Here is a 19,483-nt window from a genome sequence, read left to right on the forward strand (position 1 = left end):
CTGCATGAACGACTCTTAAATTGCTATGCATCCTATATATGATCAGTTGAAACAGGCATTGCAGTTTTGGCTCTGGTTATTTTTACATGTTTTGACTTTTTGCAGTGCACCAGAATGGGAGGTATACTGTGTTTTTGTTACAACTTCTGTCACTCGTTTTTAATTTCTTAATGTAATAGCTAGTAACTTACTTCCTTTTACTTCTATTGTAAAGTCTGAAGATAGCTCATGCATAGCTGAAACCGATAATTCTATTCAAAAAGCTGTGTGATTGAGACATTATTTACTGCCCTTTTAACTTAAGTTAATGCAAAATTAGCAATGATGGGAAATATGTTTCCTTGGGAGTACTATACATGGTGGTATGATAAGAAAGTGATGCAAGAACAGGAATATAAAATTATATTACTTCCACCTATTTTATGGTGTCACGTCCATCTTAAAAATGAGATTTGTCACCCTTAATGTTGAATCTGAAACAGTAAACAATTTGTAAGCTGCAACTAACAGGCTCTCGTCTGTGCAGTAGTAATGAACGAAGGCCGTCCAATTACTTATCTGCCTGTTTCTGGTCCTGATCTAATGGCTTCAATTTATTATGACAACAGATATTTACTCTCTCTTGTGTAATAAATTAATTTACATTTATCATGACAGTACATAGCTTCTTTTTGAAATAGTATACAGGAATGTTCCTCATTCCATTTTGATAACATATCTTGTTCTCTTTTCTTTGTTTTTTGCATCTTACATCACCTGAACAATTTGCACACATTTTGGGATATAAAATGAAATGAGGGTCTAGATGGGCAGGGCAAGAAGAACATGTACAATTCTAATGAGATTTAGGTAATAATAATTCAATAAGGCATTTACATGTTCTGTTAAAAATTGCTTTATTGAGATCTGGCTGAGCCTACAATCTCAATTATCACACAATTTGTATTTAAATGCACCCAGTGCACCAAATATTTTACAACCTCCAAATTTGAAGGGCAAGATGGAACATGTGCACACACTTAGGGACTAGTTCCCAGGATGGAGAAAGATTGCAGTCTTACAATAGTGACATTCTCCAACTGGCAGTTCATATCATAACATGGCACTCACATATAACTGCAATACAAACATCCATTATCCAGATAATTCCTGCTACCAAACAAGCTTCACAATTAATATACCTATTTTGCACTTATATCATTTTTATGTTTTTTCTTGGTGCTTTCTTTAAAGTAGATGTAAAAGTAAGTAAACAGATTAAACAGTAAGGTATTACAAAATTCTGTAATAAAAAGCCACACACTGTAACCCAACTATAAACTGACTTAAGCAGGGCACTCCACATGAACAACACTTTCCATCAGAATACCAGTACCAATCCCTGATCGTAAAAGTTGATTGCAAAGTAGCAAGTTGACAGTGCTATAGACAGACAGGGAGAAAACTGTTTCAGTGCAAATAGCATATGGCACTTGGCAGGATGTTGCCTGTCATGTTCTTCCACTATGTCCACAGAGCACTACAACTCAATGGCAAACTGGTCCTGGGGTTCCTCCAGAATGGGTTCCACCTCTGAAACAATATAACAAAAATTCCAAGTTCACATATTTCTAATTACACTCATTGTTAATACTGAAAGCACTTGTGAGGAATATTATAAATATGAGAATTACCAAATATGGAATGAATAAATTTACATTTAAGTACTATTTCAATTAGTAGTGACAGGAAAATATTGCAAAAATAATAAAGCAAAAAATACAGGTATTTTTAGTGAAATAACATGAAATTGGCAAATTTTTTAATATAATTTTTCAAAAATCTGTTACTTTCTTAATAAAAATCTTATACTGAGGATGGCAGTTGTTTAATATTTGTAAACAGTAGTTAATGAATGCTGAAATGGTTTCTAATCGCAAGGCTGACGTTCATCTAAAAAAAAATAGTTCTTTTCATATGTAAAGAACTTTGACATGATGATGAAAATATCACCAAATTTGGCCAAAAATTCAGCACCAAATTTAGCCAAAAAACAACACATATTTTGGCAAGACACCAAAACCAAATTCAGAAAAAAAACTAACAACAAATTAGACACCAACCATGGAATGTGGGGGAAGGGAGGGGCTCAAACACAATTTGGGGGGAGGGGGATCCAGCACAATATCTGACAAAAGCCAACATCTGATTACATGCTTTTGTGCAATGAATAAGCTTTCTCTTAGTGATAAATTACTCCAAAATATTATTTCATATGAAAGCAGTGAACAAAAATAAGCATAGTAGGCTAATTTACTGATATATGTTTACCACCAAAGTTTGCAATAACCCTAATAGCATATGTAGCTGAAGTCAAATGTTTCAGCAGATCATCAATATGTTTCTTCCAGTTCGGTTACTCATCAAAGCACACACCCAGATATCTTGAATATTCTGCCTTAGTAACAGACTTCTGTTCAAAGGCTATATTTATCAAAGGTGTTATGCCATATACTCTGTTTTCTCAAAAGTTAGTGAGAGACCATTTGCAGAGAACCTCTTGAAATTTACTGAAAGACTTTATTTACAATTTCCTCAGCTAATTCTTGATTGTTGGATGTGATTACTAGACTTATATCATCATCAGAAAAAACAACTAGCTTTGTATCTTCATGAAGATAAGTGGCAAGTCATTAACATACAGGGTGATTCAAAAAGGATACCACAACTTCAAAAATCTGTATTTAATCGAGAAACATGATGGAACCATGGACAATTAATCGTTGTACAGACATTCGAGTGACATCAACCTGATACTCAATCTCGTTACACACTCTCTGGTAGCATTTCCGGAGTAACAGCTCAGACAGCTGCAGTTACTCTTTCATTTAAGTGGGTATTACACGACGATCTGCTGTGAACAGCACTGGTCTAGCGCGACAGCCATCTAGTGGTAGAACAGGTGAAACTACGAAAATTAGCACACACATTATCCGTGCACCAGAACAGACAGCAGTTCTAAACTGCCGTCAATCCGCGTATGCACACCAGGTAGTGATAACTCGCACATGCACAGTAGGGAGTATGGCAGTGCTTTCTGCTTGTTGTTGGCATATTTTTAGGTGGCTAGGGGCTAATTTCAGATTTTTGGGTTGGGGATTTTCCGCATTTTTTCAGTAAGTAGATTTTCATAAATGCAGAATATTTTTTTATACTGACTGTTTATAATGATAAACGGTGATTTTCGATTTGTATTGTACTGCCTTAGCTTATGAAGGTTCATGTTTGATTTGATTTCATCTGTTGCTTTATTTTAGCATGCCGGAAAGAGAAACTGGCAGTGATACGTGAGAAAGTCTGTGCAGTTACGCCCAGTGCGACATAAGGACTGCAAAATTCTGAGTAGCACATGCACAATTTCCAAACCCTGAAAAATAACACAAGTGCACCTTTAAGTACTGAGCATTTCAAGTTTTGCAAATTGCATGGCATACATCAACAACAACTTTTGAACTGGTGGACTGTGCTATTCTGTGGCTAAAAGCCAAACACTTAAAAGATTCCCCAGTCACCAGAAAACATAATGTTATAACCAGTCTGCAACATAACAGGGCATGTACCGGTATTTTATTGGTGTGGTCACAAAACATATAAACATATGATTTAATTCCCACTTTCGAGAAGGTGAGAGAGCCTCCCTCATGAATGTGCCACACTTGCTAATCCATCCTCTATCATAGACAGCAGATTCTCGAAACAGTCCATGTCCATCCTCACAGAATTCCAAAATTCTTGCGGATCTTCGGGCTTCAGTTCTTTTACAAGCAGTGAATACATTCTCCTGTCTTCATTCCTTCTTTCCAGCCAGGGTCAAACCCAGCAATGTCTGGCTTTTCGTTTTTGTCGGTGTTCTGCCCTAATCCGAACATTTACTGTCACTGTCTGGGTAAAATCTCCAAAAACAAGTGGGTCCTCCATGTGCAAAATGTTGTATAAATGAAAATTTAGATACACATATACCTGTGTAACCAAGTACCGTAATATAAAATTAACTGCTGAGTCTGTAATTCAGAATAGTAATAACTCAAATAAGAGAATAACAATTACTTAATACACTCCTGGAAATGGAAAAAAGAACACATTGACACCGGTGTGTCAGACCCACCATACTTGCTCCGGACACTGCGAGAGGGCTGTACAAGCAATGATCACACGCACGGCACAGCGGACACACCAGGAACCGCGGTGTTGGCCGTCGAATGGCGCTAGCTGCGCAGCATTTGTGCACCACCGCCGTCAGTGTCAGCCAGTTTGCCGTGCCATACGGAGCTCCATCGCAGACTTTAACACTGGTAGCATGCCGCGACAGCGTGGACGTGAACCGTATGTGCAGTTGACGGACTTTGAGCGAGGGCGTATAGTGGGCATGCGGGAGGCCCGGTGGACGTACCGCCGAATTGCTCAACACGTGGGGCGTGAGGTCTCCACAGTACATCGATGTTGTCGCCAGTGGTCGGCGGAAGGTGCACGTGCCCGTCGACCTGGGACCGGACCGCAGCGACGCACGGGTGCACGCCAAGACCGTAGGATCCTACGCAGTGCCGTAGGGGACCGCACCGCCACTTCCCAGCAAATTAGGGACACTGTTGCTCCTGGGGTATCGGCGAGGACCATTCGCAACCGTCTCCATGAAGCTGGGCTACGGTCCCGCACACCGTTAGGCCGTCTTCCGCTCACGCCCCAACATCGTGCAGCCCGCCTCCAGTGGTGTCGCGACAGGCGTGAATGGAGGGCCGAATGGAGACGTGTCGTCTTCAGCGATGAGAGTCGCTTCTGCCTTGGTGCCAATGATGGTCGTATGCGTGTTTGGCGCCGTGCAGGTGAGCGCCACAATCAGGACTGCATACGACCGAGGCACACAGGGCCAACACCCGGCATCATGGTGTGGGGAGCGATCTCCTACACTGGCCGTACACCACTGGTGATTGTCGAGGGGACACTGAATAGTGCACAGTACATCCAAACCGTCATCGAACCCATCGTTCTACCATTCCTAGACCGGCAAGGGAACATGCTGTTCCAACAGGACAATGCACGTCCGCATGTATCCCGTGCCACCCAACGTGCTCTAGAAGGTGTAAGTCAACTACCGTGGCCAGCAAGATCTCCGGATCTGTCCCCCATTAAGCATGTTTGGGACTGGATAAAGCGTCGTCTCACGCGGTCTGCACGTCCAGCACGAACGCTGGTCCAACTGAGGCGCCAGGTGGAAATGGCATGGCAAGCCGTTCCACAGGACTACATCCAGCATCTCTACGATCGTCTCCATGGGAGAATAGCAGCCTGCATTGCTGCGAAAGGTGGATATACACTGTACTAGTGCCGACATTGTGCATGCTCTGTTGCCTGTGTCTATGTGCCTGTGGTTCTGTCAGTGTGATCATGTGATGTATCTGACCCCAGGAATGTGTCAATAAAGTTTCCCCTTCCTGGGACAATGAATTCACGGTGTTCTTATTTCAATTTCCAGGAGTGTAAATGATGATAAAAGACAATTTCTTATTAAATAGGAACATTGAGCTCACAGAAATAATTTGAAGGAATGATGTTCCAATATATCATACGGTCCCCCTAGATTTTCGCATGGTAGAACGAACAACTTTATCAGAGATCAGACAGTTCTGTTTGCGTTTCACATGTTATTACCGTCTATTGCGCATGTGCGCCAGGTATATCCCAAGTGGATGGTGTGATGGGTCTAAGTGAGCCAGTATGTAGTTACAGATATGCCCATTTGGGGCGCTGGTGCAGAAGTGTGCGGTTTTGGCGCATCGTGTAACACGGGCATTAGTTCTTCCATGTTAGCTGGTAGAGGTGGTCGAAACACCATATCTTTAATATGCCCCCCCCCCCTCCCACTCCCGATGGGGGAGAAAAAAGAAACACCACACAGGACACTGAGGTCAGGGCTTCTTGGAGATCAGTAGTGAAGTATTCTCTCATGAGCTGCCTGGTGGCCAAACCACTGCTGTGGGTACCTTTCATTCAGATAGGCACGGACAGATAAGTGCCAATGGGTTGGTGCCTCATCCTGTTGCAATATGAATTGGCGTGCTTCTTCGAGTTGAGGGAAAAGCCAATTCTGCAACATTCCCAAACAGGTACCTTCAAAGAAAAAGGGACCAAAAGCTTTACTGGCTGAAATGGTGCAGAAAACATTCACCTTAGGTGAATGACATTCATGCTGGCTTTTTTCCCGTGGGCTGTCAGTGCCTCATGTACAGACACTGTGCCGACTGACTTTCCCTGATGTGTGAAATGTTGTTTCACCATTAAGCACAAGCTTTGAAATGAACTGGTCATCTGTTTCCATTTGCTCAAGGACAAACTCACAGAACTCTATTCTTTCCACCTTATCAGCTTTGGAAAAGGCTTGAACCAGTTGTAGACAATAAGGTTTCATTACTAATCTTTTCCTTAGGACCCTCCGAATGGTTGGTTGCAGAATTTTCAGTTCTCTGCTAGCTTGGTGGGTTGATTTTCCTGGACTGCAAGCAAATGCTTTCTGAATACAGCCAACATTTTCTTCACTCATGCATGGCTGTCCAGAACTTTTCCCTTTGCACGAACACCCTTTCTTTGTGAATTGTTCAGACCAACATACAATGCAGTACCTATCAGGAGGTTGAACACCATACTTGGTTCACAATGCATGCTGAACAAATGTAATTGATTCACTTCTGCCATACTGATAACACAAAAAGCTTTTTGTTGAGCAGTTGCCATCCTTGCACTAACGACATAAATGAAGGTTATGTGGCTAACAGTGCTCCTAGTGAGCAAATGAGCAACCAAATGAAACTTCAGAGCCTCCCTCAATTGACAACAGAAAGAGTGCAGCTCCCCTTTTCTTCTTCACAGAGTTTTCAATCTTCAAAGTTCTAGTGTTCTTTTTGAATCACCCTGTGTATTAAGAATACAGGACACCATTCTTGATACCTTCCCAGTTAGAGGACTCTGCCCATTTTTACATGTTACATGTACTGTTAATTTCAACCTTCTGCATTCTTTCAGTTAGATATGATCTGAACATTTATGCACAGTCCCACTCATACAATATTAAAGCTTATCCAAAAGAATTTCATGATCCACACAGACAAAAACCTCTGAGAGATCACTAAAAATCCCAATGGGTGATGTTCAGTTATTAACAACATTTAATATTTGATCAGTGAAACCATATATAGCATTTTCTGCTGAAAAGCCTTTCTGAAAACCAAACTGACATTTTGTTAGTAATTAATTTTTACAAATATGGAAGCTACTCTTGAATATGTTACTATTTCAAGAATTTTGAATAAAGCTGTCAGAAGTAAGATTGGGGAAGTAGTTTTTAGCATCAGACTTACCTCCCTTTCTGTGCAATGGTTGAACAGTCTATCCGGAAAAGTGTCCTGTTTCAGTGAACTGCTACATACAGGGTCCCAATTACTGAACTATATGAAATAAAATCGTCATAAGTTGTGAACGGTTTGCGTCAGGACATTCAAAATGCGCAGTTGGTCATGGGGCACAATGGGAATTAGTATGCTTACGGTTGTTTGGTTTTGTGATCAAGCCCACTTTCATTTGGATGGGTTCGTCAATAAGCAAAATTGGTGCATTTGGGGGACTGAGAAACCGCATTTCGCAATCGAGAAGTCTCCTCACCCTCAACTGGTGACTGTGTGGTGTGCAATATCCAGTCAAGGAATAAGATGATTTCATTCCCACTTTCCAAACCGACTCTTGATTTCGACAACATGTGGTTCACGCAAAACGGAGCTCTATCCCATGAAAGCAGCTGAATGTTTGGTATTCTGGAGGAGCACTTTAGGGACCGCATTCTGGCTCTGGAGTACCCAGAGGCCACTGGCATGGGCCTCAATTGACCACCACATTCTCCAGATCTGAACACATGCGACTCCTTTTTGTGGGCTACATTAAATACAAGGTATACAGCAATAACCCCAAAAGAGCTGAAAACAGCCATTCAGATGGTTATTGACAGCATCAACGTTCAGACACTTCAGCAGGTCATGTAGAATTTCACTATTCGTCTGCGCCACATCATCGCCAATGATGCCAGGCATATCGAACATGTCATAACCTGAATCAGAATATCTGTAGTGACATTTACATATTGAATGAAGGGTAAGCACAGTGTAGTTTGTAACTAATTTATGTTTTTTTTTCATATAGTTCAATAATTGTCACCCTGTATGTGGCTGAGAATCGTACTTATCTGTTGGGAACAAACTTTTAGTACTCTGTTGGAAATGCAATCAATTCCACACGAGCTGAAACAACTACTCCACCCAAAGCAGAATGTAGGTCACATAAAGCAAAAAGGTGGAAAAACTGACATGCTCTACATCATTACAAAATGTCATATTCATGAACTATGGAACAAGTATTAATGTAATGTAATGTACTCTCTCTGAATGTGGCTTCTTATCAAAACAAACTGATTTCGCATGAACAATATTTGTGAAGAGAAGAGACTATCTACCAATATATGCATACATGGAAACAGAGGTGGAATAGGTTCAAGAAAGACAAATTTAAACATACGATTGATCTTTCAGTTTCCACGAAAAGAAAAATGTCAAAGGCTATGTCGTGCATAATATGGAATGGGAAAAGACATTTAAACACTGTATCAGGAAACAGAGAAACATGTAGTTCCAAATTTTTGTGGAGTGGTAGGAGAGAATGTCATAAGCAACATACTAAAAATCCTGTCCAGTGGGATGTGAGCATGCATGTGGGAGGTTGTTTGGAGGTAATTTTTTATCATTTTCTTTAATATTTCAAAAACCACTGATTGTAACAAAAATGTTTCCCAATAGAAAATTTAACTGCATTAACTATCTTAGAAAAAAAGGCCCTCTTTATTTTTTCTCTAGAATAAATAGTTTCTGTGTTGTAGGGATGGAAAAAGTACATATTATTAAATACAGTTTTAATGGCATAAAATTAATGTTAAGTAGGTAGTAGGTTAAGAACAAATATTAAATGTGTGTACCACATCTAAGTGCAGCAGTGCCATATTAAGGGATAAAATGTGTTTTGAGGGTGAAACACCGTTGAGGGGGAGGGGGTGGAGGGTAGAAATGCAAGGGAAAGTAGGCCACCTGATTGTTGTCGTGTACTTGCTCCTTCGTAGGTCTGTAAATGGTAGAGCAAGAAGGTGATCCCACACTGTCTACCCTGCTATGTCACAAGTAGTAACTTCAGAGTGTTTCACAAAGTTATACTGATCCTCCACAGCGAACCTTGATCCTCCGCAGCGGGCCTTAGGAATTACTGGCAACACATTGTGCAGACATGCCCTGGGGGTATTTATTTTACACAAAATGCATTAACACTAAATGGAACAATATACTAATGCATAAGGACAGACTCTTTGTATATTTATGCACACTGTTGTACACTGCTGTAGAGGAAACTGATTCTTAGTTATCCAGTGGAGCAGCTGTGGCAACTTCCCCCAACACAAGTGCTGCTGACCGTTTGTTTTGCACACAGACTATACCTCCCCAAAATTTACTGTGCAGATCTTTTAGCTGATTGGATAAAAATAACTTCACTAAGCTTGTGTTTGTATAGTGGAGTTACTTTCAGTTTATTAGTACTTATTTGCAGTTGTTAAATGAGCTGTTATGTAAAAAAGGACAATAGCTGGAGCTGTCAACTGTCTACCATACTGAAGAGCCTATCACAAGTGTAACGTGCTGTTGGTTTCATTGTCTCCAGTACCACTGGCTGGAATACTTTCACAGCACTCCCTGACATCTGAAGAGGCCCAGAGGCTTAAATTGTCTCCCTCTTCAGCAGATATAGGTCACCTAGGTGTTACTGAACTTCAGCTATATCATTGTAAGTCATGGCAATGCTTTACAGCAGTTTATTGTTCTAGACGTGAACATAATCAGTCCCATTCCACCAGACATACTCACACCCATCTTGGAAGATATACTGTGGATGCGTAATAAGTGACTCCACTCATTGCAGCCATATTTAAAGTGCAAAAAACTACTGAATGGAAGAGATTTATACAGTCTACCAGTAACACAATTAATGGTGAGAGAAGTGCAGTATCTTCCTGATCAAACATTAATTCACTATCAAGCAACAAAAACATTAGATGACTTCACAAAATGCTCTCAATGAGAGACAGCAGTGAGGTGCTACAATTACCAATCCAATCCTTTTCCCACCAACACAACATGATCCTCACAAATCACACACTTCTCTCAGCCATTGTTTACAGGAACACATTTTGCATAAAAGCTGACTTACCAGCTGCAAATAAGTATTTATTTAATAGACTGAAAATAAATCCACTAGATTAACAGTAGCTCAGTGGTGTTATTTTATCTACTCACATAATAGAACTGGACAGGAAATGCTTGGTAGTTAAGAGTGTCTGCAAAATGAAAAGCAAGCAGCTTTTATGGCAAGAGAAGTTGCTTTCCTGAAAGAAAGCTACAGTAGTTGTATGGGATGACTATGAATCGATTTCCCCTCTAGCAGTGTAGAACAGTGTTTATAGATTCTGTCCATCATATGTGTGTCTTGTGTTAGTATCTGTATACCATGTAGTCCTAATGCATTTTTTGGAAAGTAAACATCCCCAAGTATGTCTGCGTACTGCATTGCCAGTGATTTGTAAGGCATACAATGGAGGATCTGTATAACTCTGTTAAGCAGCCTGTAGTTGCTTCTTGTGACATAGTGGGGTAGATAAGAGTAGGAAATCATGCGCTTGCTCTTCCAGTTGCACACCTATGAGGAGGCAAGTACACCACATGACAACAATCAAGTGGCCTACCTTCCTCCACACTTCTATCCTCCAAAAAATTATGAAACTGACCTATAACATACACACACCCCTCCCCCCTCCCTGGAAGAAACGTTCACATCCCACTGGCCAGGATTTCCCCCTACACCTATTCAAAAACCTGCGACTACGCCAATTTTTCACTAATTTTCTTTCATTGACTGGACTACTACACTTACAGCTCCAGAGTACCTCTTTGAGGGGGGGGGGGAGGGGGGGAGTAGTACAGAGATGGGGCAGAGTGTGGTGGTGGGAACAAAGTGAAAGAGTGGAAGAAGCATGAAAATAAATAAGAAAGAGGAAAAACAAGAGTTGTCATTATGAAGGCTTTCCCAGCATAATAATTGATAATATTCTTCTAGGGTGTGCAGTCAGATCATAACGTCACCTTGACACAATATTTCAATGGTCCACCTAGCCGCCATCTTTAGGTGAGAGTGCTGGTACACGATCTCACCGGAGGATTCATACAGTTCGGGCGAGATTGTGTACCAGCACTCTCACCTGAAGATGGCAACCAGGTGGACTGCTGAAATATTGTGTCAAGGTGATGTTATGATCTGGCTGCACACCCTAGAAGAATACTATAAAAAAAAGAGTTGTTTATAAGACATTACCTTGGAATAATACTCAGAGTGGGTAGTGGGGGCAAAGGAAGGGAATTTATAGCAGTTAGCATTAACAATGGATCTCAAATGTGTTGGGTCAAGGCATCCCACACAATGATATGTTTAACTCCTGTGAATTTACTAGGAAAATTCCAAAAATCTGAAAAGACAATCACTGACAAAGAATTACTGTAATATTAATTTCATTAGAAAAAAATATTTACAGGCTTACAAGAAATGGTTTGCAGTGAGAAATCTTGTGCTATACTGAAGTGTCCTTCATACAGTTCATGCACAATTCATTGGGATAAAACTATGAGTTACAGCACAAAGAGGGCTATGTAAGTGCAAATTGTGACCACACTGTAGATGTGATATGAACTGAAAGAACCGTTGCAGTATACTTTAGTATCGTTTTCCATGTGTTCCACAACACTATGCAACTTAAATCTATAGGTGAAAATGTTTAAACACTTCTTACATGAAAGCATAATTCAACCATTCATGCTACACACTCATACGCACATAAATCTGATATTATCACGAACCTGATTTGATGTCATCCTTAGGGACATTAGCTCCCTTGATGAGGTCACTTGGAATACTTGAGAGGTTCTTTGGTGGTGTGCGCGCCAATGGGGAGTTCCTCAGCTGCATCAGAAATGCCCTGTCATACACAATTCTTGTGCCTGAAACAAAGAGCAGATATAATAGATATGATTTTCTTTTACTCTGCACTTTCGAACTATATGAAGGGCATCATGAACTACGTGATTATCAGATGCTTTAAGAGTATTATGCGATTTAAAGGTTGGTTGGCTATTCTGGGTGAAGTAGTTTCGTGTATGTGCAAAGGTGACTAAATGTATCACACAGCATGTCTCCAAAGACTTTCGCTAGATTACAAACACAATACACTTCTAACACTTTACTGAATCTAGAATTTCAGAAAGTAGGAACATTCAGAAGTAATCTAGTTTTAATAAGCGACTTAACTTTCCGAAATTAAGGTTCTTTGAAAATTGATGTATTGCCTGTTGGCTTCTGTCTCTGTTTCTTCAGCTGACATCTGTTTAACAATTTTTGTGGCGTTTCATCAGCAAAAGTGACTGGCGTTGTTAAAGGTTAATCCTCCATTGCTGGTGGCAGACTTTGGCGCACACGTAGTGGTGAAATATGAGGAAAATAGTTGAACAAACCTTGGTCTCAGAACCTAAGACAGAAACCTACAGGCAATATGTCAGCAACTATGCATGACATCTTCAATTCGTAAAGTGTTATTTTAAGATCCGGACAATTCAACATTACGTTAGCCAAATTAAGATGGTGTGGTACATCTTTGATGGAATTTCCATTTTAGTAGTTTCGAGAACAATTCAATCTGCATCCTACAAAACAATATTTCATTAAAATCAAATGACACTGCAAGTGTAATGGTGAGTACATCGATGAAACTGAACTGAAACGTGTATTACCATTTGTATTTAATATTTAAGTATTGAAGAGTGTTCAGGGCTTTGTTCACTGCTGTCCTGGTTGTGAGATAGTTGTGTACAATGTTCATCCATGATTAAAATGCAAGCACAAAAAAATGGTGCAAATGGCTCTGAGCACTATGGGACTTAGCTTCTAAGGTCATCAGTCCCCTAGAACTTAGAACTACTTAAACCTAACTAACCTAAGGACACCACACACATCCATGTCCGAGGCAGGATTCAAACCTGCGACCGTAGCGGTCGCGCGGTTCCAGACTGTAGCGCCTAGAACCGCTCGGCCACCCCGGCCAGCAAAATGCAAGCACATACTGCCCACATATACATATTCATCATCAGATTGTGTCACAGAGCACAAATCACCCATGAAAATCATCTGGGTTCACTGGCTATGTGTCAAAATGAATCTGTAGTGTAGTGACATTTTTTACAACCAACGTGAATGTTTGATGTAACACAATGTTCGGAATTTTCTGTTGTGGGTATTTGCTCCGCTATTAAGTCAGAATCACTTCAGGCAAAGAAATTGATGTTGATGACTGTCCTCGACCTAGTTTCTAAAAACCTGTGGCAAAATAAATGCAAATCACTTTGGTTATGAGGAATGTACTCTATTGTTTCACAAAAATGTTGTGTACAAGTACAGTCCACATGGACTACAGAAGCTGTTATGATTCTTGAGCCAAGTGATTCTATTGGTTTTGTTAAGGTAATTGCTTTAACACCAAAATGTGCAAACGCAGCATTCTTCCCATGAGTCCACACATCTATTCTGTAAAAATCAAATCCACTTTTCAAAAGCATGATGGAAACAGGACATAGGAAAGAGAAAAGAATTACAATGGAAAAGGGCTTCTAAACAGCTAGAGCACTCATTACACTTCTATTGTGCCATGGATATGAAAGATCCGCAGCTGTGTTGAATGTCACACACCAATTGTAGAATGTGATTTCCTATTCGATCCTATTGTTAATTTGTATTTATAAACAAGTGACTGATTTTGCTAATCTACACAGCTTCAAGTTTTTCCACAGCATTTATTACCTGCTGTTATAATTTAGCGGAAGTGTGAAAACTTTATTGCACATATGTGGGATAATTTAGCGCAAGTGTGAAAATTTTATTGTACCTATGTGGGTAAATTAGTTAAAGTAATACGAAGTCAAATAAATGCAGTGAAAATTTACACACGGTTTACCTCCGGCAAAGAACTCCCCAATCTCTTTGTAGTCTAAAGTATGAGAAATTTTCTTCTACAATTACATCATCAGTTTTCTACCACTTCAGTCTGCACATTAGAAAACAGCCTCCACGTGTATAATGCACTGCCTTACGAAAGGAAAGAAGTCGAAAACATCTTTCGTATACAATAAGGTGAAGTGTACTTAACGCTACTACAAGTTACGCAGAATAATTTCCAAATTATTTTTTTCTATTTTGAGTCCCAGAATGACAAAAAGCACATTAAATTATTATTGTCATAAAGCAACATAAGGCAACGATCAATACGAATTTATATTCTAAGCTTGAGCGCTTCGGTTCGGGCCACGTGGTCGAAGCTACACCTCGAATCGCGCCATGTTTGCTCCGTTTCGTCTCTCTCTCTCTCTCTCTCTCTCTCTCTCTCTCTCTCTCTCTCTGCAAGTTTTATTTCAGTCTCCGCGTTTGTTTACGGCTCCCACCAAAAAAGAACATTCGAGTAATCCCAAGGTCGTTGTTTGTGTTGGTTTGCTAACTGTTCGCAGTTTACTGCTCGCCACTGCGCGAAGGTCAAAGGCAGAGAGCAGGAGCAAACGTACTTAAGAGTATCCTGTTTATCAAGGATTTTGCAGAGTCGTCCACTTAACCGAGTACCGTTTAGCACGGTATAATGTTCGCAGGATTCAGAGTATTACTACAAAGGTTTCGGTTCACAAGAAAGTACTGTAGGCTTATAGAGGAGACCGAACGATAGCTTGAGCCGCGAAATATTAATTTTGATTACGGTACTGAAGACTTTCGTGACTTAGAATACTAATGTGCAATAGCGTTTTCTTCACAAAAGTTTTTCCAATATCTTACGCCCTATGACGAGGTAACTATTCTAGTCGCTACAAATAAGGATTCTGAGATTGATCTTATATTTACTTAGATATTATATTTCACGCGGTCGGTAGTGTATGTAACTCAACATAATTAAACTATACCGAAGAATTCCATCAATCGTATGCGATCGACAGCATTGACATACGGGTTCGGCATTTAGCATCAGGTTTGTTTTTCTCCTGCTGTAGTAATACAGAATGTTCCAATCAGTGAATAGTTTTTAATGTGCGATGTTTTTGCTTTAGTTTGTATCATATGTAGTGACGAATAACTCAACAGACAAACTTAAAAAGCAATAATAACCTGTTCTTTGTTTTTAAACGAAGGAAGGTAAAAGATATAACATCTTTTGGTAGCCTTTAACTAAGATGATCTATGAAGAAATTTCCTCTTTTACGGTTAAGTTTCAGTAAGCTCACCTACGTTTGCGCCGTCACTTCTTTTAGCGAAGTGTATATGATGCTCTTAAAATTTCTTAAAATCAGTATAAATATTCTTACTGCCTGATGAGCAAGAGATGAAATTTTCGCCACAGTCTAGTACATCCCATCCGAAAAGGGAAAACACGTGCTGTCTGTGAGATCTCAACGTCTCGTGCGTGCCGTAACTCTTGCTGAAACAGCAACACTTTAGCGACATTTACCCAAGGTCGAGTGTAGGCTCGATTGGGCACGATTCCGCAGAATCGCACCGTATCCGCACTGTCACACGTGTCTACGGTTTTACTACTGTCCCGCCGCTGACGGTAATAATGGAAACACGGATTACCAATTAGTGTTTGCGTTATCGTAAGCACAACAGTGACATAAATGAAATTTTCCTCCATGTCAAGTGGAAAATTCATGGCGTGTTATATGAGGAACGTATTCAATTACACCCTTCGAATAAGCACTTAGACGGTTGACAAAAGTGTCGACGCGAAACAAGGAGTACAGGACACATTGTGACTATCGATGAGCAAAACGCCGCTACCACGTAATGCAACGATTGTTTCAAACGTTGTACGAACTGATTTTATTAGAAACAGTAGATATCTGTAACTTTATTTAGGAAAACTTGTAACTGAATCAGTGATGATTCAAATACAGTAATAAGTTACTGCACAAGTTATATGTTTCGAGCTTAGCACGATGTGTTTCAGAAATTATTCCCATTTTCGAGTGCTGCGCGAGTTGTAATTTTCTGGTGTTAATATCAGCGAGTGCGTTCTTTGCGCGAAAAAGGAGACAAGTATCTGTATATCTAGACACACATGAACCTTTGAAACGCGTTGTAGCCTACTACCCAGGAAGCTACGTATCTGGTGCTGTAATTTATTATTTAAGGCATAACATTTCCATAATTCTATTTCTTCATATTTTACTTGCAGCTGGTTAAAGATGGCATACCGAATAAATTTTTTCAATTCAGTTTTATTTAGTACTACCAGTGAGACAGATTCTCGACGATTTCTTGACAATAATAATGCTGTCATTGTTTTAAGCTGATTAGGAACAAGAGCGCTGGTCTTCTGTTTGTGTGCTTTCAGGCTGTTTATGGATAAAAGTGGCATGGCAAACACCAGTCTTCATGTAAACTCACCGCCCACCCCGCCCACCAGTGGGCGTTCTAGCTTTTATGATGGACGATGGGCAGTTAAAGATATTTTCATTAGGGTTTCATTACATACTGACGAAGTACTTGGTACGGTAAGTAATAATAATAATAATAATTATTATTATTATAATAATTATTATTATTTGCTTTACTTGCTGCAACTATACTTTATAAATTTTGTAACACAAAGTTACTTTCTTACTTTATAAGTCATCATTACTGTAGAACTGATGGGCAGTTAAAAATTTTACTGCTAACAAAGATACAAAAGTGGGCGGTAGGCAAAAAAGGTTGACTACATCCGATGTAGACATTTAGGTGCGTCCACATAGCTCGTGTGCTTGTGAGACTCGCGAGCAGAGCCGTGCATCGCGCCACATTTAAGGTGGATTTCCACTTGTCGGAACGTCACCGTAACGTAATCGTCAAGGCTCAGAGGAATTCCTGAGCATTCATACTTCACGGCACGTCAACGTCGTAGTTCATGGTAGACCGTAATAAAATGTCGAAATTTAGTTTAAAGCAGCTCGCAATGATTGCTATTGCACTCCATGATGAGGAACAGGAACAACGAGCAATAAGAGTCTGAGTTTAAAAAAATGTTAAAAAATCGAGACTGTGAAGGGGAATTCCACACTTTTTACAAGGGGCTGGAAGATTAGGAGTCATCGTTCTATAAATATTTCAGAACGTATAAACAACAGTTTTTTTACCTATTAAGCAAGATACAAAAAAAATTACGAAGAGAAGTGGAAGATTTAGGTGTTCAATATCATCATGGCAGAAGCTGATGGTTTGCCTAAGGTATGTCTACATGGGCCGTTTTGCTGAACTAAACAAAACAAATATGAGAGTGTCACTTCCCGGCAGCAACTGACAAGGGAACATCCCCATCGCATCCCCCTCAGATTTAGTTATAAGTTGGCACAATGGATAGGCCTTGAAAAACTGAACACAGATCAATCGAGAAAACAAGAAGAAGTTGTGTGGAACTATGAAAAAATAAGCAAAATATACAAACTGGGTCGTCCATGCGAACATAGGCAATATTAAGGGCAATGTGAGGCGAGGAGCGCCGTGGTCCTGTGGTTAGCGTGAACATCTGCGGAACGAGAGGTCCTTGGTTCAAGTCTGCCCTCCACTGAAAATTTTGCTTTCTTTATTTTCGCAAAGTTATGATCTGTCCGTTCGTTCATTGACGTCTCTGTTCACTGTAATAAGTTTAGTGTCTGTGTTTTGCGACCGCACCGCAAAACCATGTGATTAGTTGACGAAAGGACGTGCCCCACCAATGGGGACCGAAAACATTTGATCGCAAGGTCATAGGTCAACCGATTCCTCCACAGGAAAACACGTCTGATATTTTGTATACGACACTGGTGACAGCATGTGCGTCACATGACAGGAATATGTTGTCGACCCACCTAACTAGTACACTTGGCGAATGGGTGAAAAGTTTCTTCTACCTTGCCCGATTTAGGTTTTCTTGTGGATGTAATAATCACTCCAAAAAAAGTGATGAAAACATAAGTTTTTCACATAAACTGAAAATAAAAAGTTAAAATTTTCGGTTAAGGGAAGATTTGAACCAAGGACCTCGCGTTCCGCAGCTCTTCACGCTAACCACGGGACCATGGAGCTCCTCGCCTTACAGTGCTCTTAATATTGCCTATCTTACGCATGGACGACCGAGTTTGTATATTTTGTTTATTTTTTCGTAGTTCCACACAACTTCTTCCTGTTTTCTCGATCGATCTGTGTTCAGTTTTTCAAGGCCTATCCACTGTGCCAACTTATAACTAAATCTGAGGGGGGTGCGATGGGGATGTTCCCTTGTGAGAAATATCACGTGACTCCGTGAATGGCTCGTCGAAACATTCTTCCCGAGAAACGTTGACGTTACGTGTCAATGACGTTCCGTTGACGGCATGTGTGAATGCCATAATTTGAATTACATAGGAGAATCTTTCGAAGTGACGGGGACGTTCCATCAAGTGTGAATCCACCTTTACTCGCCAGAGACCTCCTGGGGCCCACCGCTCAATTCTGCTGCCCGCATCGGGGGGAGTCGAGCTCAGTTGTACCGGGACACAGAGTATTTTTGTGACCGGGAGCAGACAGCGGGAGCGAGCCCCTATGAGCGTTCGAGACCCACGGCTCTTTCGGGTTCCCGGCCAAGGCCGAGTGTCGAAGGGGTCGGTGCAACAAGGAAACGAACAGCAGAAACAAAGCCGGAATGACAGGCCACACGCGAGCGTAACAGCTTTGTGAATCGCCTGCACTCCTCTGGGAATCGTGAAGGTTCGATATGCTAGGAAGAGGCTGTTCTTGAGCCTCTGTAAAGAAAAGATAACGCGTAATGTAAAATAAGAGGTGTATCACAGTAATAAGTAATACAACAATGAACTTAGTACATGGAACTCTTCATTGGTTTATACAATTCGCCCTTTTTTCTGCTCCTTTCTAAAGCCTCTAACTTTCTGAGCTCTTTTATGAAAATTGATCTCAAATTTTGTAGTTAAGTTTTCATTACATTTTGCTCAACAGTTTTATATCGTCTAGGAATGTTTCAACACCCTACTTTTTATATTCTTCGTCGTGTACAGTTCCTGGGTGATTTTTCACAAAAAGGTCTTTTGTGGTACAATTTTATAAGTTTTCGATGTGGTCTACTCCTTCACGATAATGAAAGCAACTAGAACTTGCTGTGATGTGCAAGAAAACTCGTGGACTGTTGCGACACTTGAATAACTGCAAAGCTTCTCCTAGTAAGTCAGAATAATAGCAGTGGCAACCTTCCGGCGTCTTGGAGAAGGGTGTAAAATGAGCACAAAAG

The 19,483-nt window shown here is 40.4% G+C and overlaps 1 protein-coding gene across 2 annotated transcripts in view; it reads right to left on the reverse strand.

The window, feature by feature from the left end:
* Window positions 1-879: 879 nt before the first annotated feature.
* The window catches only part of LOC126162707 (eukaryotic translation initiation factor 4E-binding protein), a 147,619-nt gene continuing 129,015 nt past the window's right edge, over window positions 880-19,483 (reverse strand). For both annotated transcript variants that reach the window (XM_049919365.1, XM_049919366.1), the window contains exons 2-3: window positions 12,021-12,161; window positions 880-1,572 (exon numbers count right to left, since the gene is read on the reverse strand). In XM_049919365.1, coding sequence (XP_049775322.1) covers window positions 1,520-1,572; window positions 12,021-12,161 — 194 coding nt within the window. In that variant the 3' untranslated portion in view covers window positions 880-1,519. The remainder of the gene's footprint in view (window positions 1,573-12,020; window positions 12,162-19,483) is intronic.

Source organism: Schistocerca cancellata, chromosome 2 (genome assembly GCF_023864275.1).
Source record: "Schistocerca cancellata isolate TAMUIC-IGC-003103 chromosome 2, iqSchCanc2.1, whole genome shotgun sequence".
NCBI lineage: Eukaryota > Metazoa > Arthropoda > Insecta > Orthoptera > Acrididae > Schistocerca > Schistocerca cancellata.